At 47.0% G+C, this 20,346-nt stretch overlaps 9 protein-coding genes across 9 annotated transcripts; 7 read left to right on the top strand and 2 right to left on the bottom strand.

Moving 5' to 3' along the window:
* Window positions 1–455: 455 nt before the first annotated feature.
* N7495_005853 (uncharacterized protein) lies at window positions 456–2,202 on the top strand (the record flags this gene model as incomplete). Its single annotated transcript, XM_057208504.1, has 6 exons — window positions 456–1,151; window positions 1,210–1,422; window positions 1,484–1,669; window positions 1,743–1,849; window positions 1,907–2,046; window positions 2,102–2,202. 6 exons carry the CDS (start codon window positions 456–458, stop codon window positions 2,200–2,202), a joined length of 1,443 nt encoding a protein of 480 aa, XP_057062278.1.
* A 630-nt stretch (window positions 2,203–2,832) lies between these two features.
* Window positions 2,833–3,246, bottom strand: N7495_005852 (uncharacterized protein; the record flags this gene model as incomplete). The annotated part of the gene is made up of 1 exon (XM_057208503.1): window positions 2,833–3,246. The coding sequence occupies one exon, from the start codon at window positions 3,244–3,246 to the stop codon at window positions 2,833–2,835; it is 414 nt and encodes a 137-aa protein (XP_057062277.1).
* Window positions 3,247–3,580: 334 nt separating this feature from the next.
* N7495_005851 (N-terminal C2 domain-containing protein) lies at window positions 3,581–4,871 on the top strand (the record flags this gene model as incomplete). Its single annotated transcript, XM_057208502.1, has 5 exons — window positions 3,581–3,593; window positions 3,683–3,699; window positions 3,759–3,782; window positions 3,843–4,255; window positions 4,304–4,871. 5 exons carry the CDS (start codon window positions 3,581–3,583, stop codon window positions 4,869–4,871), a joined length of 1,035 nt encoding a protein of 344 aa, XP_057062276.1.
* A 545-nt stretch (window positions 4,872–5,416) lies between these two features.
* Window positions 5,417–7,697, top strand: N7495_005850 (phosphatidylinositol-3-phosphatase YMR1; the record flags this gene model as incomplete). Its single annotated transcript, XM_057208501.1, has 3 exons — window positions 5,417–5,440; window positions 5,506–5,988; window positions 6,057–7,697. The coding sequence occupies 3 exons, from the start codon at window positions 5,417–5,419 to the stop codon at window positions 7,695–7,697; spliced, it is 2,148 nt and encodes a 715-aa protein (XP_057062275.1).
* A 353-nt stretch (window positions 7,698–8,050) lies between these two features.
* Window positions 8,051–9,186, top strand: N7495_005849 (40S ribosomal protein uS3; the record flags this gene model as incomplete). Its single annotated transcript, XM_057208500.1, has 3 exons — window positions 8,051–8,204; window positions 8,377–8,690; window positions 8,857–9,186. 3 exons carry the CDS (start codon window positions 8,051–8,053, stop codon window positions 9,184–9,186), a joined length of 798 nt encoding a protein of 265 aa, XP_057062274.1.
* Window positions 9,187–10,447: 1,261 nt separating this feature from the next.
* On the bottom strand, window positions 10,448–12,702 carry N7495_005848 (phenylalanine--tRNA ligase subunit beta; the record flags this gene model as incomplete). Its single annotated transcript, XM_057208499.1, has 9 exons — window positions 10,448–10,611; window positions 10,670–11,478; window positions 11,531–11,772; window positions 11,832–12,098; window positions 12,153–12,282; window positions 12,339–12,415; window positions 12,471–12,490; window positions 12,544–12,584; window positions 12,650–12,702. The coding sequence occupies 9 exons, from the start codon at window positions 12,700–12,702 to the stop codon at window positions 10,448–10,450; spliced, it is 1,803 nt and encodes a 600-aa protein (XP_057062273.1).
* Window positions 12,703–13,506: 804 nt separating this feature from the next.
* N7495_005847 (protein phosphatase 2A structural subunit TPD3) lies at window positions 13,507–15,845 on the top strand (the record flags this gene model as incomplete). Its single annotated transcript, XM_057208498.1, has 9 exons — window positions 13,507–13,569; window positions 13,658–13,763; window positions 13,824–13,975; window positions 14,034–14,525; window positions 14,581–14,695; window positions 14,758–14,902; window positions 14,955–15,055; window positions 15,109–15,446; window positions 15,507–15,845. The coding sequence occupies 9 exons, from the start codon at window positions 13,507–13,509 to the stop codon at window positions 15,843–15,845; spliced, it is 1,851 nt and encodes a 616-aa protein (XP_057062272.1).
* Window positions 15,846–16,416: 571 nt separating this feature from the next.
* N7495_005846 (uncharacterized protein) lies at window positions 16,417–17,359 on the top strand (the record flags this gene model as incomplete). The annotated part of the gene is made up of 2 exons (XM_057208497.1): window positions 16,417–16,729; window positions 16,788–17,359. 2 exons carry the CDS (start codon window positions 16,417–16,419, stop codon window positions 17,357–17,359), a joined length of 885 nt encoding a protein of 294 aa, XP_057062271.1.
* A 596-nt stretch (window positions 17,360–17,955) lies between these two features.
* On the top strand, window positions 17,956–19,808 carry N7495_005845 (putative capsule-associated protein CAP1; the record flags this gene model as incomplete). The annotated part of the gene is made up of 3 exons (XM_057208496.1): window positions 17,956–18,048; window positions 18,078–19,681; window positions 19,757–19,808. 3 exons carry the CDS (start codon window positions 17,956–17,958, stop codon window positions 19,806–19,808), a joined length of 1,749 nt encoding a protein of 582 aa, XP_057062270.1.
* Between the last annotated feature and the right edge of the window lie 538 nt (window positions 19,809–20,346).

The following is a 20,346-nucleotide window of genomic DNA, read 5'->3' as shown; positions in this document are numbered from 1 at the left end:
TATGCTCAAGTCGGGGTGGGTATACTTCCCTCTTTCTAAATTGGGTATAAACCTCATGCCGAGGTAAAGAGACAGCTAATTCAAATCGTGTGAGCACCTGCCTCCAGTCAAGTTAGTGTTTATCAGTACCCCGCGCGACAGGTGCGTATCAACAAGCTAGTTAATCCTTAGTTCCCCCTTTACTCACGTCCTGAATGTTCCGCGCCAATTCCAGCATGATCTAAAATTCATGTGGTATCTCTGGCTAATCGGCGGACAGAATGACGATTCGTACATATGTACATTTTCAAGGTCGCACTAGTTTAGGCGATATGTCGTGATAACGGACTAAGAATTGCTATTTCTATGCGAAGGCGACATCTCTGGGCATTGCAAGATCTGTTATCACCTTGAAAGTCTCCCAGACCTCAGAGGTCATTGTCATTTCAAAGAATCTTGAAAAATCGAGCGCAAAAATGGCTCAGACAAAGATACTTGCGCCGGCTGATAAGCAAGTCGACAGCTTTTCTGTCGCGATTGACACTATACCACATGAGCTTTCACTGACATCACCGCGACGCTCCTTTCGTTCCTTCATATGGGACACAGACACTCACTTGAAACCCCCCGAAGAGCAGCGATTGCTCCTAAAACTAGACGCAGCAATACTCAGCATAGGATGCCTTGGCTTCTTTATGAAGTACTTAGACCAAGGCAATATGGCTAACGCATATGTATCGGGCATGAAAGAGGATCTATCAATGTTGGGCAATGAATACACGTACGCAGGAACAGTTTACACAGTTGCCTATGCGGCTATGCAGATCCCCAGTACAATGATCATCCAACATGTCCGACCAAGTCTCTGGCTTGCTGCTATGGAAGTTGGCTGGGGAACTTTCACATTCGCGCAGGCAGGCATGCATAGCGTCGGTGAACTCTATGCTTTTCGGTTCTTGATTGGTTTCTTTGAAAGCTCGTTCTTTCCCTCATTGCTTTATATTCTGGGAAGCTGGTACACGAAGACAGAGCTTGCTAAACGAGTCGCACTATTCCACATGACTGCTCCCCTTGGAACTGCTTTTGGAGGATACTTGCAAGCCGCCGTATACAAGAATCTTGACGGTGTCCATGGGCTTGCTGGTTGGAGATGGCTTTATATTATTTGTGGTGTAAGTATCATTTCCAAATTTTGGACTTTTGGACGATGAAAATAACTTTTGTCATCAGTGCATGACTGTACCTGTCGGGCTGGCAACTTACATTTGTCTTCCCGACACGCCATATACCACACGTGCTTGGTTTCTCTCCCAAAGTGATCGTGATTTGGCAAAAGAAAGAGTCCAGAGAGCTGGCAAAGCCCCGCCAGTGAAAATAACACTGAGAAAGATACAGAAGATCCTTAGTTCTTGGAAATGGTATGCATTTGTGTTAGGATACGTGGTAGGTCTATTCGCACCCGTTACTGCCAAGGTACAAACATTGTATTCTAACACAAGAGAAGTTATATGGAGAGTCATGTGGCAGCAGCGGTTATTTTGCTATTTGGCTCAAAGCGGAAGGATTCTCTGTCGTTGAAAGAAATATCATCCCGACGGGAACCTCGCTAATATCGGCGACCTGCGTCGTTCTATGGGGATTTTTGTCAGACTATACCGGCAGTCGATTTACTTGGGTGCTCATACCGCTAGTGAGTGATATCTGAAGAGGAGGCTTCTTGATTCAAGTTGGGAAGAAATTCCTAATACGTATTTGACCTGCAGATATTTGCCCTCCTCCCCAACGGTATTCTGGCATTTTGGCCAGCGAGCTTGCGCCTCAAGGAGTTTGCATTCTTGACTACAGGCTGTCAGCTAATGACGGCTGTTTTGTAAGCTTTCTCAGTTCATGAAACAAGATAGATACTAACTGTACCTTCTTTGTATAGCTATTCTTGGGCGAACGAGGTGACCGCCGGTGATAACGAAGAAAGGGCTATAACTATTAGCTCTATGAATGGGTTTCAATACGCAGTTGCCGCTTGGCTACCTATCATCATATTTCCGCAGACCATGTCGCCGACATTTCGTAAGTGCAACTAATGATAGAGAAGATATCAGGAATATCTAACGTGAATTTTTAGGCTATGGGTTCCCAACAACGTTTGGTTTGGTTATCGCCGCCATTATCGTTGTCATAATGATTCAGTTGCTCATCGTTCGAGATAGGCGAAAGACAAAATGACAAGAAAGTTTGAGTGATAATGGAGCGGAGAGCGCATAAAAATTGCGGCAGCTACCATGGGAAAGCCTCGCACAGGTCCTTACCTGGGTTGTGACAGACAAAGCTCAAGAGTTATGAGATTTGGGAGGACGTGGATTTCAATTAAAAGTTTTCTCGTGAAAGCCACGACCAGACGAATTGAACACGACTAAATTAGAGGAATGTCTTGGTAGAAGCTTTTGAGTCAAGTGTAATCCCGAGGTACATGAATAGTTAAAACGACATGTCGAGCGGTTCATATCTGATAAAAGTTCCAAGTTTAAGAGTCTAGACGGGTCATTCGGGTAAACATGTACGCTTTAAAAGATGCATGACCATGGCTTATTCGATGGGTGGTGCCGATTAATGTCCCCATGGAAGGTCATTGATAGTTCTGACAGGGGACCGATTCGGAGCTGGCCAATCAGATATGTGGGGTAGCCGAGGGCCAACAACGAGATCTCGACTTGTTGCCCATCAGTGGTCCTGAAGCCTGCTCGCAGATATGAAAACAGCCCATATTTACATGATCTGCGAAAAAATTTCTTCGTCAAATTCGACCTGTTGACCATTGGATTTCTGGTGGGGGTGATTTCGAGGTTCGTTTCTCCTTCAAGACGGAATGTCCACAGCCTTGACTTGTTGGTACTTGGATAATACTTTCAGCTCGGTATCTCGCTCCTTAAGTTTCTTGTCCACAGCTTTTTGGACCTGCTCTTTCTTCTTCTCGATTTCGTCAATTTTCTTCTTTGCCTCCATAGCGATCCATTCCTGCGCCTTTAAAGCGGCCTCTTTGTTTGGATATTGTTGGCGCAATTGCTCAAGTTCAGAGGAAACATCTTGCTCGTTGATCGGTTGACAAGTAATTGGGTTGTAGAAGTATCTTTCAAGGGGTCCTTCTGGCACTTGGACATCCATGAGTTTTAGGTGTATTGGGGTAGTGCGGATTGGAGAATCCAGAGGAACAGCTGCAGCAGACTCAACAGGTGGAGATAGTATAGCTGAGCCTGGCTCTGTGTCGTCCATTTTTGTGAGTTGGTGCCAGCAAGAACAAGGAAGGAAGTATAAAGAAGAAAATGGAGAGGCAGAAAGTCCTCGGCGTTTCAAGATTGGAGATTCTGCCACCATAGAGCTCTCACCGCCATAACACTGCGGGGAGACACATCGCGACGAGATTAGTGGTCACTTTCAATTCTATAATTTTCTTTAAACAATCTGAAACTGTCAAGCTCGAAGTGGACCAGTCATTTTAACTTTTAACTGCTTTGCACAAATCCTCTGACGGTGGGTTGAATATTCAAGTGGGACATCTAGTGGACCCCTTAATTGGATTGTACGTCATCTAAACAACAACGCAAGAATGCAAGCATTCGGTAAGTCACTAGCCAATTCATTCTCAGCTAATGACAAAAGGGGTCACCGACTTCTCATCCACAATTACTGACCATGCCACTCGATATAGTGCCAAAGAACAGGAGGGTAAGTCCCAGAACCGGAGCTCCTGGATGAACATCACTAAAACTATTTGATTTATCTAGCCCCGATTTGAGCTTGTTTTGAGGGTATGTCAGAATGACTTGAACCTACTAAAGATAAAAACAAGTGGCTGAAATGATTCCTAGATCACTGATATCAACAATGTCCCCCTTGGAAACAGTGTGGTCTGGGTGAAATGGCGCCTACCATCATCGAGTGCCACTGAGCATCAAGGTCATACTGAAAAAGTACATTTAGCTGATCATCGTGCTTACTGGAACTATGAAAAAGCTCTTTCAGTGAGACTCACCATAGACAAAAACTCGGTGCTCCAAGAATGCGATATCAACTTCGAGGTCATCCAAGAGTTCCACTCTTCCCCCACTTTGGAAAAGAATGTGTTGGGCAAGATCAAATTGAACCTTGCTGAATATGTCGATAAAGTGGAGGAAGATGAAGGAGTGGTCAGACGATACCTGATGTTTGATAGTAAAGTGAATAGCACTCTCAAAATCGGCATCACTCTGCGCCAGACGGAAGGAGATCGCAATTTTACAACGTGAGTCTACCCCTTTTCTTTGAGATTATTTGAACTAAAAAATGTCAGCCCAACTTTAAAATCTCCAACAGTATTTGGAGGTATCGCAAGAGTTGTCCATGCTGCTGAGCCTGGAGATCCTGAAGATTTGGGAAACTTGCCATCAATCAACAGCAAAACAAAAGAGCTTGCTGACATGCAAGACATGTACCGGCGCACTTTGGCAGCCTCATGGATTTCTCGAGCAGGTGACCTACCAGCAGATAAAATGGTGGAGGAATTATTTGCTGGAAGCTCATACTGGAATAATGAAATCCATGCCGTGATGCAAAATCCTACAGAAGAGCCAAGTCAATTTCTGGAAATGGTGGAGGCCATAGAGAGACAATCACGCACGATGAAAGGACTGTCTCCTAACTTTGAGAAGCGCCCTAGGAGCTCTTCCTCACACAAAGGTGGGAAAAAGCCAGGTTTTCTTGCTACTGCTATTGAACATCACCGACAGGGTAGTAGTATCGAGCAGAAACTATATGATGGAAACAGCAAAACGTGGAAGAACCGCAGTCCTGCTGATGAGATCTCCGAGTTTGATGTGCGAGAGGATCTGCGAAGCTGGGAGATTTCAGCAAAAAAGTAATCCATGGATGTATTAACCTGTACATATGTACCAATATTCCACAGACAATCTATGTCTGATATAACCTTGGAAGTTCATCTGTCTGATACCTAGGTATTTGCCATGGCAGAACTCCTAAACCAATAAATATCTCTGAGTCGTGCCCGGGTGATATTAATAATTAGATTTGAATCAAATCTGCAAGCAGTAGATTTTAATATTCAATTACAAGGTTATCATTGATTTCTCAAGTACCTAGTTATGAAACAAGACCGTTGATACCTGAGCACGGCCCCAGGCTTTAATCCGCCCCGCTGATCCCCGAAGCTGACATTGTCCTCGACCTTGATGTGTGTATCTCTCCTCCCTAGCACCCAAACCTCTCTAAACTTTCATCTTTCTTAGTTGTTTTATTCCTTGAGGATTTGCCTCTTTAGTCTGAACGAACTTTGCTTATTCAAACCATCTTTGCACCCTCATCTGAAAGTGGTGCCCTGAACTCATTGACAGTCATACCCCTCTCCCAGTATGAATATCATGCGCAAATAGTGATCAAAGCTTACGGAATGGAGAGAACACGGGTCGCCAAGGTCAAGATCCATCACTAAGATCTTAATCACATAGAAATCTCACTAACACCCTCGCGATACTATAGGTTGACAATGTGACCTTGGCTCGTCGCGGTGAACAAATTGATGGCGCCCTTCACCTCACACCTCACCATCTCATTTTCTCTCATATTCCTCCCGTTTCAAGTGAGGAGCAGGCTCAAGGGGTGCCAATCAGGCCAAAGGAAGTCTGGATCACATACCCAATAATCGCTCACTGCACCTTACGACCGGCTCCCGCGGCCTCTCGCCAACTCTCATCCATTCGCCTCCGATGTCGCGACTTTACATTCGTTTGTTTCTATTTCAAAAATGAGAAAACCGCACGTGAGGTCTATGATAGTATCAGACAATGGACTTGCAAGTCTGGCCGCCTTGATAAACTTTACGCTTTCTCCTACCAGCCACCACCCCCGGAGAAAGAGTTCAATGGATGGGATCTTTATGACCCGATGAAAGAATGGGCACGACAAGGTGTCATGAAGGAAAATTCAGGCTGGCGCATTTCGGAAATCAACATCGATTACAGTGTATGTGCTGTTGCAAGAAAGGGGGAAAGACCCTTAAATTGCTACGAATACTGATAGGAAATTTGCAGTTCTCTCCCACTTATCCTGCGCTTATTCCAGTTCCTTTCGCCATATCTGATAATACAATCAACTATGCTGGTCGATATCGCTCTAGGACAAGAATCCCAGCACTCACCTATCTTCACCCAGTGAACAATTGCAGTATCACTCGAAGCTCCCAACCTCTCGTGGGCGTGCGACAAAACCGCAGTATCCAGGATGAAAAACTTCTGGCTACAATCTTTTCCACCAATCTCTCCGAGCGACCACTGGCTAACTTTTCCCAACTTCAATTAGACCGTGAGCAGTCAGACTCAAGCCATGGAAGTCTGGTATCCAACAACACAGACCCTGAAATGTCCAAGCTAGAAGAGATAGATGCTGATGTCCTAGCTGCTGTACGTCAAGACCCTGAAACACAGCGTGCAATCTATGGTGCTCAGCAGTCAAATTTGATCGTTGATGCACGCCCAACGGTTAATGCATTTGCCATGCAAGCAGTTGGGCTTGGCTCAGAAAATATGGATAACTACAGGTTTGCGACGAAAGCATACCTAGGAATTGACAACATTCATGTCATGCGTGACTCTTTGAATAGGGTGATTGATACTTTGAAGGACTCGGATGTCACACCTCTCGGTCCTAACCGTGATCAGCTGGCCCGGAGTGGATGGTTGAAGCACATTGCTGGGGTTATGGAGGGGGCTGCCCTGATTACCCGTCAAGTTGGTCTGACTCACTCTCATGTCTTAATTCACTGCTCTGATGGCTGGGACCGGACGAGCCAACTCAGTGCCTTGAGTCAAATCTGTCTAGACCCATACTTTCGAACCCTTGAGGGCTTCATGGTTCTTGTTGAAAAAGACTGGCTATCTTTCGGTCACATGTTCCGGCACCGATCCGGTCATTTGAACAGTGAGAAGTGGTTCTCGATTGAGAACGAGCGGATTGGCGGAGATAACAAGGGAGAAGGTGGAGCAGGAAAGGCCATCGAGAATGCGTTCCTGAGTGCAAAGGGCTTCTTCGGTCGAGAAAACGTCAGCCGTGATTCCTTGCCAGACTCCGAAGGAGAAATGCAGAGCTACGATTCTGATAGCCCAGCCAAAAAAATAAGCTCTGCTCCACCATCGATCATCTCTGAGAAAGAGATCACCAAAGTGAAGGAAACAAGCCCTGTATTCCACCAATTCCTTGATGCTACTTATCAACTACTCTATCAGCATCCGACACGCTTCGAGTTCAATGAGCGCTTCCTACGCCGGCTACTTTACCACCTCTACGCCTGCCAGTTTGGGACATTTTTGTTCAACAGCGAGAAAGAGAGGGTGGACACTAAAGCTAAAGAACGCACACGGAGCGTGTGGGATTACTTCCTCGCTCGCCGTGATCAGTTTACCAATCCTAGTTATGAAGCTGAGATTGATGATAACAAGCGAGGACATGAGCGATTGATCTTCCCTCGACCCAGTGAGACTCGTTGGTGGAGTGAAGCATTCGGCAGAGCGGACGAGGAGATGAATGGAACACGCTATGGCGGCTCTGCTCCTGCAACTGGAGACAGCCCTGGGCAAAGCCAAAAGCCAGTCTTGGTTGGAATCGAGACACCCAGTCAGATCAGCAACACAAGGACTCACAAGTTTGAAATGGAGATGGAAGTCGAAATGCAATGAAAGAACAGGCTGGGAAACCTCAACAGAAACAGATTTAGTAATAGATTTGGCGACTCAGGAGCTCGCGGCTAGGTTTTAACTACACATAACTACAAAGGATTCCGACTTACAAACGTCATTGCTGCCTTGACACCTTAAGCCCGTAAAACTCAATTTCTGTTTGCCTGACGGATCAGGTGTTACCACTAGGCTACTATGAACACCCAAGCGAGGGTTGAGCCCTAGCCCAAACAGGCAGGTCTCACTACCCAAAAATTCCCCACTAAATCCAATCTCAAAATCGAACGACTTCCGACCTCGACCACGCCCTCCCCTCCGTCGACACCCCAATTCCACCAACCAGGAACGCAAATATGGCCGCTGTCCAGGGAGCTATTTCCAAGCGTCGCAAGTTCGTCGCCGATGGTGTCTTCTACGCTGAGTTGAACGAGTTCTTCCAGCGCGAGTTGGCTGAGGAGGGCTACTCCGGTGTCGAAGTCCGTGTCACTCCCACCGTCACTGATATCAGTATGTCGCCCTAAAAATATCCTTTTTTTTTGTCGTCTATGGGTATCACGAGGGTCTACGGGGTTTTGAGATGAGGAGAAATGCAGGCCCGGAAATCAAAAATCGAAAATGGAGGATTTGCGCAACAATCGAGAATATGTCAATGCTAACGGATGGTGCTTTTTCTCTTCAGTCATCCGTGCCACCCACACCCAGGAGGTTCTCGGTGAGCAGGGTCGCCGCATCCGCGAGCTCACCTCCCTCATCCAGAAGCGTTTCAAGTTCCCCGAGAACTCCGTTTCTCTCTATGCCGCCAAGGTCCAGAACCGCGGTCTCTCCGCTGTCGCTCAGTGCGAGTCCCTCCGCTACAAGCTCCTGAACGGTCTCGCCGTCCGCCGTGCTTGCTACGGTGTTCTCCGTTTCATCATGGAGTCCGGTGCCAAGGGTTGCGAGGTTGTCGTGTCCGGAAAGCTACGTGCTGCCCGTGCTAAGTCCATGAAGTTCACTGTATGTCTACATTGAGTTAGGGGAATATGCACTGGGAAGATTTTTGCGACCTAGCACTCGTGGTATATGGACATTGATGTCTGTTACCATGGAAGCAATGCGCGATTCTCCCGGTCATTGCGATGATGGCAATCATATGGGAATAAATCACTAATTCTCTTCACAGGACGGTTTCATGATCCACTCCGGTCAGCCCGCCAAGGAGTTCATCGACTCCGCCACCCGCCACGTTCTCCTCCGCCAGGGTGTCCTTGGTATTAAGGTTAAGATCATGCGTGGTTCCGACCCCGAGGGCAAGTCCGGCCCCCAGAAGACTCTCCCCGACTCCGTTACCATTATCGAGCCCAAGGAGGAGCAGCCCGTTCTCCAGCCCATCAGCCAGGACTACGGTGCCAAGGCTATTGCCGCTCAACAGGCCGCTGATCAGCAGCGTCTGGCTGAGCAGCAGGCCGCTGAGGGAACTGAGGGTGCTGCTGAGGGTTACGTCCAGGAGTAAACATATTTTTCTCATGGCTAATACCTTTCTTTTCTTCCTGTCCTAACCTATCCTCATACTCTCTACCTCACACAATCAAAATTACATGAAGACTTCAAAAATTTTGTTCTCGTCCCTTTATGTCCTGAAAGGCAATATGCTACTGATGTCTGTATCTTTTATGGAAGCTCGACGATTGCAATGGACTTGTATTGCAGAGGATTTATGCAGCTTGTTAAATCTCCATGCAGTAGTATTTCATGTGTTGACCAGTACCTGGGTAGTATTCGCAGGTTGCTCTAATTCATTTCGATATCAATATAGAGAATTGCCCGGTACTGCCATTCCTATAGTAAACCAGCAGTTGGGCAGTGAGTGACACACCTTCAGATCAATTCCTTACCCAGATAAAAGCTCAGCCATGGAGGTTCAAGACCACCAGTCCCTTCAAATTGAAAAATAAAAGCTATCATCCTACTTGTTCCTCTCCCGGGGCCAGGAAATTCCAAGGCTTTATATTACCACTGCGGAGACCTCCAGGGCTCAGGAGTACATGTGAGTCAGCTCCAGTAGTTAGCTTTTGTCAATAAACATATGGAAGCCGCATGTCCTTATATGTCGTGATCAATTTCAAAGCATCACACCTGCAGTAACCTCTCTTCTCTACCCACAGCCACAAGGGCTATCAAGCAATGAAAAAAGTATAAGAGTGATAAAATGATAATATCACAATATTGGTTTAAAAAATTACGTGGCTACCCGTGAAGGCAGCCAGGTAGGTATAACTGATAGCTTTCAGTCAGCAATATATAACCTCGGATTTATCCTCACTGGTATACAGAAAGCCCATGCATAAAGATGATGAAGAAAAAAGAAAGAAATATGAATGGAAGTGGGATAATCATTGAATTTAAAGGTCCACGGGGCAGATCGTAGAGACCTAAGTGGTGATGACCTCGTCGGCGACATCGTGCGACATCATATTGAGATAGCGGCCTTCCCGACTTGGAAGGGTTCCAAGGTTGATCTCTCAAGTGGACCTCTGGGCTTCCATGGCAAAGACAAAGATAATACGTAAACATCTGGATTACCTACCTAGGTAATGAAGCCCTTTAAAACGAAAAAAAAATAAAAATAAAAAATAATTACCGTCGATTTATAACTCGAGTGTGTAAATTTTATTCCTTTCGGCAAGCTCTAATCGATGCATACTTCGTATATCCCAAAAGACTCGTCCGCATCATCTCGTAATCTATCTCCACAACTTATTGAAGATACATACTTACAGGAAAGGCTCGATGTTAATTTCCAGAGTGGTGACAGGATATTTAAGCTCATACTTCTCCAGCACAGTGGGGTGCAAGATGCCGAAAGAACCGATAACATGCTCCTTACCATCAACACGTACGTGAATGGAGGCAGAGTGACCGGGGAAGTAAGTAGGATCTAAAGACATGTTGTGTTAACGAAAAGAAGACCTTGTAGAGTCAGACTGTAAACATACCATCCAGCTCCTTGATGAAGTACTGCGAGTCAGACCCAGGAAGGGCCTTGACCTCCTCCTCACCAGTGATGTAATCACTCCGGAGCATGGCCATAACGCGATCCATGAGACCGTGCACGACCTCGAAACCACTAGTCTTGCCATACCATGCAGCAGCAAAGTGGCGCTCGTTGCGGCTTTTGCGTTCCAACGAAAGATCCTTGAACGCGACATCGCTGACCTCAAAGATCTTCATGGGTACTGTATGGTGCTTGTTCTCGCGGATGGTCTTCAGCAGACCGGGGAGCAGGGTTGAGCGGACAACCTGGAATTCAGCAGTCTTCGGGTTGGCCAGCTTGACGACAGTGTTGCCGTCGTCTTTGCGGTTCAACCAGGCAAAATTCTCATCATGCGAGCATAGAATTAGAGGCAGCACCTCAGACCATCCAGCCATGGCAGCCTCAACACGGATAATATCGGACAGCTTGTTAATTGGAAGAGGCTGAGCGATAGTGCCAGATATGTTAGGGAATGCACGAGGAAGCGAGTTGAAGCCATAGGCAATGGCAACATCCTCCATAATATCGCATTGGTGCAGGACATCGGCACGGGTAGGGGGAATGCTGACGTCGATGAGGTCAGGATTAGTGGTTGAGGGCTTAGCACTGAAGGCCATCTTCGTCAACAGCTTGCAAATCTCGTCAGCAGTAAGATTCAAGCCGCAGCAGGCGTTGATGTAGGAGATTTCCGCCTGGGTGGTGCGAGGAGCTAGGTCGGGGGTAATGCGGGTTTCATTGTTGTGCTCGGACACAATCTTGACAGGCTCAATGCTGTAGATGAATCAGTTTGAATATCTCCAATCTGATACTGGATGTAACGTACGTGAAGGGTTCCGAAGTATACTCGGCAAACATAGTGACCATCATGCGGTTCACAATCTCAAGCTTTGTCCGGTCGAGAGCGGTAATTTCAATGAAAACATTGGTGGTGTTCAGGGTGATTTTTGAATGGTCACCGTTGATGATCGGAGGCAAAGAGCACACAGTGCGCTTGGAGTCGTAGATCACTGGGTATACCGGGGAATCACGAATAATGTGCAAGAACTTGCCCAGCTGCTGGTGCTTCTGTTATGAAGAGTAAGTATGGAAAATTGGCGTATATGATACTCGTAGAATGGCCGTACCTCGTAGAAAGTCATCAATTCTTCGCCGTTCATCTCCTTGGACTGGTTCAATGGAACGAACTTGATGTCCTTGGGAGCCAAAGCCTCATAGGTGAATGGGCCTTGAACGGTATCCAAGTCATGAGTACCGATTGAGACTAGGGTTCTTTGGCGGGCCAGGTTCTGGTGCAGCTTATCCTGAAGGGCAATGAAAGAAGCGTAGCGAGCCTGGTCGAACTTTACACCCCGAAGAATAGCACCCGATACATAGGGTCGAATCTTTGTGGTCTATTCAATTATTATCAGCGACTTGAAGCCTCCCAAAATCTCAGTTGTACCCACATCTTCCTTAACGATGATCTCTTGAAGTTGGCCATTCGCCGGCTCGACCAACTTATAATGAGGCAAAGACTTGCGCTGCAGGAAAATATTGAGCATCAACGCGATGCCCTCGAAGCAAAGGAGATCATATCTGCAATTGATTTTAGTATTCTTCTTTCCGGGTCATTTTGGTCTATTCAGGCATACCGATTGGCGGGAATTTCGATCTTAAGCTGTGGAGGTTCCTGTTTTCCGTCGACGATCGGGCGGTCGGAGTCGGTGGTCTGTACTGTCTTAGTAGGAAGTTCTTGATTGTCTTATGGAGCGAGTAGGTCGTACATCTTCGTCAAGTTCAATGCCTATTTAATTTTATTAGTATATGCCCCGCACAAACTATCAGCGGTTCACTCACCAAACTCGAAACACAGGTCATCAAATTCTTCAGTTGTATACCTAAAGAGGTGCGCAATAAGATATTAGACAAGTTAAAGCAGATATATCACGAGCAGGTTACATACTCCCGGCCCAGCTCCTTGAAGAGAGCGGCCTTGTCAACCGTAATGGTAGGCATGGCGGGGGGTTCGCGATGCGATGTGAATCTAGTGAGGGGGAGATTTCGAGTTAGATCACGGCATAGGAGATATCGGAGGATCTCAATTCACGAGTTGAATCCAATCAGGGTAAAGAGTTCGTACCAATTTTACAAAAGGGTTTTGCTATAAGAATAGCCCAAGTATGACTCTTCCGATCGGGACTTTCAGAAATTCTGCCCACCAGCCACACTCACACCGCCACTATGTTCCCCTCTATTGTGACGATTTGGTATTGGTATGGTCATAACACCACTCAAAGGGCGCGACTCTGGATGACGTAAGTCGTATGTAATGTAAACACCAGCCGCAGCGTTCGTTCACAATGGAATTGCTCCATGTTGCTACTATTGATTGAACAACCATAACAAATATTTTGCATCGACTACAACAGTTGGTTCTAATCATCTACTGACTCTGCTCATTCTTAATTTTCGGGCGCCGATTCCTTCAATTGCCCCACAAGGTATGCTTTTCTGTTATGCCTGTTCCAAAGGTGGCCGGCGGCCCAAACCCCCACGAAACCTCGCTCCGGCAGATCGCTCCAACTCCAACCCCCCTTCCACCTTTCAACTTCCCATCGCGCAAAACTGACTTTCTACGGGATTACCCGTTGCAGTAATAACTGATTCACGAAAGCTTAGCTTCTCCTTTTATTCCCTTTTATACATCTCGTCATCGGGTGCTTCCACGAAACCGCATATCAACCCTTCCACTCCGGGACTGGGATCTGCCATCTTATCTCCCAGACTCGTTTTCAAATACACAAAAACACATCGTCCAAGATGGATGGCCAAAATGAGAACGATGAGCTTTACCCCATCGCGGTTCTTATTGATGAACTGAAGGTACCAACAATATTCCGACCCCCTCCCCCTCTACCAGCTAGCAGATGGGGATGTTTTGCTGGCCGAAGCTCACCGCCCAACTTCATAGCACGATGATGTCCTCCTCAGACTCAATGCCATTCGTCGTCTATCCACTATCGCCCTTGCCTTAGGTCCTGAGCGAACCCGTGACGAACTCATCCCGTTCCTTGATGGTGCGTGGACTCCATACATTCTCCTATTATCGCGATGCGCCTAACAAATCATTTCGATAGACTCGGTAGAGGACGAAGATGAGGTTTTGACTGCCCTCAGCGAAGAATTGGGCAACTTCACAGAATACGTCGGAGGTCCGGAACATGCGCACGTGCTTCTCTCCCCGTTGGAGAATTTGGCAGCCATCGAGGAGCCTCTGGTTCGCGAGAAAGTGAGTCGGCGTCGCATATTTGAACCTGCAGGATGTATCGCTTATCTGTATTCATCAGGCTGTCGAATCCCTCAACAAGGTTTGCGAGCAGTTGTCAGAGAAGCAGGTTGAAGAACACTTCGTTCCCCTGGTCCTACACCTCTCGAAAGCCGACTGGTTCACCTCCAAGGTCTCCGCAACTGCTCTCTACAGTTCCCCATACCGAAAAGCCACCGCGACAACCCAACAGAGTCTCAGACAACACTTTGGGGCTCTGGTACACGATGAGACCCCCATGGTCCGGCGACAAGCCGCAAACAACTTGGCAAAGTTTGTCCAGGAGATGCAGACCCCCGTCATTATTGAAGAAATGATTCCCCTCTTTCAATATCTGGCCAGTGACGATCAGGACAGCGTGCGCCTGCTGACGGTTGATATTCTCACCTCTATCGCCGAGGAAATCCCCAAGGAGCAGCAGCCCAGCCACGGTGTTTTGTTGACATCTCTTCGCAACCTCTTCGAAGACAAGAGCTGGAGGGTACGATACATGGTTGCCGATAGATATGAAAAGGTTCGCGCCGACTACGAAATATTGGTGTTCAGAGAAGCACTAACATCTACCACAGATCGCCAAAGCCGTTCACGAGGAGGTTGTTACCCGCGATATGGTGCCCGCCTTTGTGAAGCTGTTGAAGGACCAGGAGGCTGAGGTTCGCACTGCAATTGCTGGTCAAATTCCTGGTTTGTCTCTTCTCTTCCCCTTTTCAACAAACTTCGGATTAGGGATTAACATTTACGGACAGGCTTCTGCGGTTTGATTGATCGCGATACTCTCCTCAATGAGATTATGACTAGCGTTGAGGACCTTGTCTCCGATCAATCTCAGCATGTCCGGGCGGCTCTAGGCACCCAGATCAGTGGTCTTGCGCCAATCCTTGGAAAGGACGAGTATGATCGGCTCCGTTCATGTACCTATATTTCACTGCTAATATCCCCTTAGGACCATTGCTCATCTCCTTCCCATGTTCCTTTCTATGCTTAAAGATGAGTTCCCTGACGTTCGTCTTCACATCATCTCAAAGCTTGAGCAGGTTAACAAAGGTTTGTGTTGCCCTTCCTGTCATTGCTTGATCGCCTATCTAATTTATTCACAGTTATTGGTATTGAGCTTCTCTCTCAATCTCTCCTCCCTGCCATTGTTCAATTGGCTGAGGACAAGCAATGGCGTGTACGTCTCGCTATCATTGAATACATTCCCCTTCTGGCTAGCCAGTTGGGAGTTAAGTTCTTCGATGAGCAGTTGAGTGATCTGTGCATGGGCTGGCTGGGCGACACCGTCTTCTCCATCCGAGAGGCTGCCACTCAGAACTTGAAGAAGTTGACTGAAGTTTTCGGCGTGGAATGGGCCAAGGAGTCTATTATTCCCAAGGTCATGGCCATGGGACAACACCCCAACTACCTCTACCGCATGACTACATGCTTTGCTGTTTCGGTGAGATCTACTGATGCTCTTTTCTCACGTTTTGGAACAGACAAACTAATCCCGTTTTAGACCCTTGCTCCCGTTGTCACCCTCGATATCATTGAAAGCTCCCTTCTTCCTATTTTGGAGCGATTGGTTTCGGATGAGATCCCCAACATTCGCTTTAATGTTGCCAAGTCTTATTCCGTTCTTATTGATACCCTGCGCCGCCTGCCAGAGGACAAGACCCTGGTCGAGGTGGAGAAGTTGGGAGAACCAGTCACCCCCTCGCCCAAGAGTCAGGAATTGATCCAGCAAAAAATCATGCCAAGTTTGGAAAAGCTTCAAGAGGATGATGACGTGGATGTCCGCTACTTTGCTACGACTGCTGGAGGTAACCCCGAGGAGGTTATGTCGACCTCTCCGTAAGGATTGAGGAGTGACTTTTTTTGCGAGCCACTCTCTTCTGCAAGGCCCTCCCATGTGCCTAAATCACACGAATATCCTATTATCGCACTGGGAATGGTTATCATGTCAGCTTAGGGATTAGCCAGATTCAGGATGTCTTAATGGCGTTTTTAATGTAGAGGCTCTTCTTTCATCCTTTCATCTGTATGCCTAGTGAAGTACCCATAAAATTAGACACATAGTATCAATTCTTTGGCTTTTTTTGTTAAAAAAAAATATAGCGGAATCCTCGCAATGTTCTCATAATAGTTACTGTGTACTCATTAACCAGTGGGAGTCTAATCAACTCATTTGTCAGCGGGCTAACGGATTAGAGAACTCGGGGCGTAAGCCTCCAAACCCGTGGACGTCAGCGACACCTGTTCAATTTCCTTCTGCAGGTAATTCACGTCATCGCTTCCCTTATAACATTAGGGGCTCTTCAATGCTTGTATCAAACTAGCACTGCCTCGTAATATCGAGTTCCTCTACGAAACGCATTATCTTTTCGACACTGCACCGACTGACCTTACAGATAAGTGTTGGGACAAAGATGTCATTCTCGTTTCCGTACCATTTTGTATTTCCCTCCGAGGAAGAGAAAGTCCACCGCCGTGAGCTTATTGATCTGAGGGGCTCATACGCCCAATGGTCGGTTATTGTGGTCATAGTCGCACTGCGGGCTATTCAAAGCTGGAATATTGCAATTGCCCAAGCAAGCGGCACATCTCAACCACATCGAAGGCCGATCTCATGGTGGGATCGTCCGCCCATTCCTGGGTGGCTTGAAACCCGGCGACAACACCTGGTATGCGGGCTTTGGTTACTATGGCTAGTTAGTCTTTCGATCTGGAACAGCGGAGATGGTAAGTGCTTACAATATGGCCTTTTTCGCTATATCATACACTCACATGGAAATTACAGACTATCTTCACTTGACCAAGGCATTGGGCCATGTTGGCCTTTCTCAAATTCCGCTTCAGGTTCTCATGTCACCTGCAGCATACATTACCTCTAAGCCATCTGCATCATCAGTTCTCTCGTTCGTGACATCCATTCCACAGGGAACTTTGACCCCGTACCATCGCCTCTTTGGCCGTTTGGTCATATCGCCTCTGCTTTTTAGTCACGCTACGCTCTACCTCCTATTTTTTGTGCAATCTGAGCATCCGGAGTTTGGAATTCTTCTTGCCAAGCGTGTTCAGGACCTCGATGTACAGTGTGGTCTAGTCGCTTTATCCGCTGCTATTGCCCTTCTACTTTTTGCTCGGCCACGTGGTGTCACGCAAAAGGGCGATTCTCGAGTTCGAGCTGCGGGATCTATGCAGAATCGGAAACGGTCTTTCTATTTCGTTCATGTTTCGTTGGTAGTTGTTTTGTGTTTTGCTGCTTACTTCCATGTCCACCAGGCCAGGTTTTATATGGTCCAGACTCTGGGGGCGTCTGTTCTTAATAGCCTGTGTTCGTTAGCTATGGTTCGATTTGAGGGCCTATAGATATGCTTTCCAGTGGACTATCATAAAAAGTCTTCGAAAAGGTTGCTGATGTACAAAATATACAGTGATCAGTACCAGTCATATAGCCAATTGGAAATTCTTTGTGTTGATGAGTATGGTACCAATGTATATGAATTATAACCTTGGAAACAGCACGGTTGTCGCTGCACTTTGGGCAGTGACTTCGCAAGTACTAGACTAGCTTGGTACCTAGGTATGTCCATCAATTTCATGAATAATAAATGTAATCAATTATCAGTCTGCTCAAATTGAAATAAAACTTCAAGTACTAAGTGAGCCTTCATTATCGCCAATATTCAAGTGACATGTCGGAGGTTTCCGTTATTTAAAGTGCTGACGCCACTGACTGTAGTTTGATTACTTACAGAGTTAAGATATCAAGATTAAAGGGTTGAACAAGTGAGAATTGATTATCGGTTGACTAATACTAAACAGGCCACGCGGACAATAGAAATATTTCTTGGCATAAGTAGATCCAGATCCTCGATGGACTCTGTTGATGGATCCCCTCCCCTTAGGCCCTCGTCCCACCTTGGTCTCCGTTCGTTCTTCCCATGCATTCAACAAATGGCAGAATGCGATCCCAACGACTAGTTATTCTTCTGGCCATTGTTGTTCTTGCATCTATATCCCTCATCTTACTCCGTTCCGAAGACAACCCTGAACCCGTCAACCTCCCTCCTCCCGAGCCGATCAGACACCCCCAACTTCATACGGATCTGAAGTTTTACCCCCGGAGAAGGTGCATCCTATCTCGCATTTGATCCAGGATGCACAACTGTCCTTTGATCATGTGCAGTCTCGCCAATCCACAAACCTGGCCGAGGCCGTACAGGAATACGAACGTCGCTACAAGATGCACCCGCCACCCAATTTTGACAAGTGGTTCAAGTTCGCTCAGTCTAAGGGGGTGCAACTAATTGACGAGTTTGACACGATATACCACTCCCTGCTCCCATTCTGGGCCCTGAAGCCACAAACCATACGTTCACGTGCTCGGGAGACACTAGGTTTTGATAATGCAGTGATAGGTGTTCTGATACGGGATGGGAAAGTCACATTGACGGACGGCGGCGGAGATGGTGGTAGGTGGCAGCGTGAAGCTACGGTCGGCATGATGGAGAACTTCGTGCGGTATCTACCTGACATGGACCTGGTGTTCAATCTTCATGACGAGCCACGGGTTGTTATCCCTGGTGATGATCTTCGGCGCCTTGTACAGATTGCGACAGACCGCATAATTCCGGCTTCCTTTACGCGCGATAGTCCGATAAACGCTTGGTCAACCCGAGCTCCAGATGTGAACAAGGGTGATCGTATCGACGAAGTGCGCACGACGCGTTTCAACCGTTTTGCTCACCAGCCGACCTGGTCCAACTCCCGCATGTCCTGCCCAGTCGATAGCCCTGCACGATCCCTCGAAGAAGAACAACCGGACAATTCTGAACCATACGCTCTCGGTGAACTGGGCTTCATATACAACACCACATCCTTTTCCGACATATGCTTTACCCCCTCCCTTCGTTCCACATACGGATTCTTCGACCGTCCCAATGCATTTGACATCGTTCACGATCTATTCCCTATATTTTCTCAGAGCAAAATCTCTAGCTTCCAAGATATCGTTTACCCTAGCCCTTGGTATTGGGCAGACAAAGTGCCATATGAAAAGGCGAAGGATTTTGACTGGGAAGCTAAGACCAACCGCATGTACTGGCGTGGCTCAACCACCGGTGGCTTCTCTCGAGCAGGTGGTTGGCGTCGCCAACATCGGCAGCAGTTCGTTGACAATGTCAACTCCCTGGGTACAACCGAGATTCTGGTCCAGCAGCAGGACGGCTCGTGGGTCTCGCAGGAGGTCAAGAAGGACCAATTTAAGGATTTATTTGATGTCAAATTCACATTTATCGGACAGTGTGATCCCGACGACTGCCATGCACAGGAGGAATATTTCGAGGTGGCCAGAGCGGCAGGACAACAAGATGCGTGGGCACATAAGTTTTTGGTTGATGTAGATGGCAATGCCTTCAGTGGACGATTTTACGCTTTTCTACATAGCAACAGCTTTGTCTACAAAATCGCCATCTTCCGCGAGTGGCATGATGAGTGGCTTAAGCCGTGGGTGCACTACGCGCCTCTCAGCCTGAAGGGTAACGAACACGCTGAGAGCATGCGATACTTTGTATCAGAAGATGATGGCAAAAGGGCAGCTCCCCAGATCGCCGCTCAAGGTCAAGATTGGGCCCAAAAAGTGTTGCGGAACGAAGATTTGGAGGTTTGGTTTTTCCGTCTACTTCTCGAGTAAGTGATAGTCTGTGAATCCCCCTGCTCTCTGTTTGGATGTTAACCTTTTTTTTTTCTTTTTCTTTCTCACAGATATGGTCGTCTTGTGGACGACAACCGAGAAAACATTGGCTTCTCGCTATGATCTCAATCTATGTCCGATTGTAAATATCATCATAATTCCCCACCCACTCCTGCCTGCTGAATTGAGATTCAGCCTTGCGCAGGAACTCGACGAGACTACGGCCATTTCCTTGTGTTCTCCTGTGTTTGGATGTGACTTTCTTAATGTTCATGTGTCAATACCCTACCTGGTTGATTTTTTTTTTTTTTCCCATATATCTGCACTTTTTCTCCTTGCCCATGAGTGAAGATGGATTTGGCGTTCTCTGGGATAAGGAGCCTGAGCATTGCTATATCCGCTCAAATATTAAGAAGTAATATAATCAAAATGATTCAATAATGTTATCTTTTGCAGAATGCGGGCAATACGGTCCACGGGTACAGTTGCCGAGGTATACTCAGATGCATTGTTTCGCATACCTACACATGCTGCATAGCGTGCACAATTGATTGGCCTGAAGACCTACAACACCCCAGAAAGGATCAAACAAAGTCTTCAGACTTTCAGTGTCTACTTTAATGAAAACTACTAATGATAATTTATACGTACCTCGGCTGAT

This window comes from Penicillium taxi, assembly GCF_028828555.1.
Source record: "Penicillium taxi strain IBT 34144 chromosome Unknown utg000004l_segment0_segment0, whole genome shotgun sequence".
NCBI classification, from domain to species: domain Eukaryota; kingdom Fungi; phylum Ascomycota; class Eurotiomycetes; order Eurotiales; family Aspergillaceae; genus Penicillium; species Penicillium taxi.
This window is presented reverse-complemented; position numbering and strand designations above follow the sequence as displayed.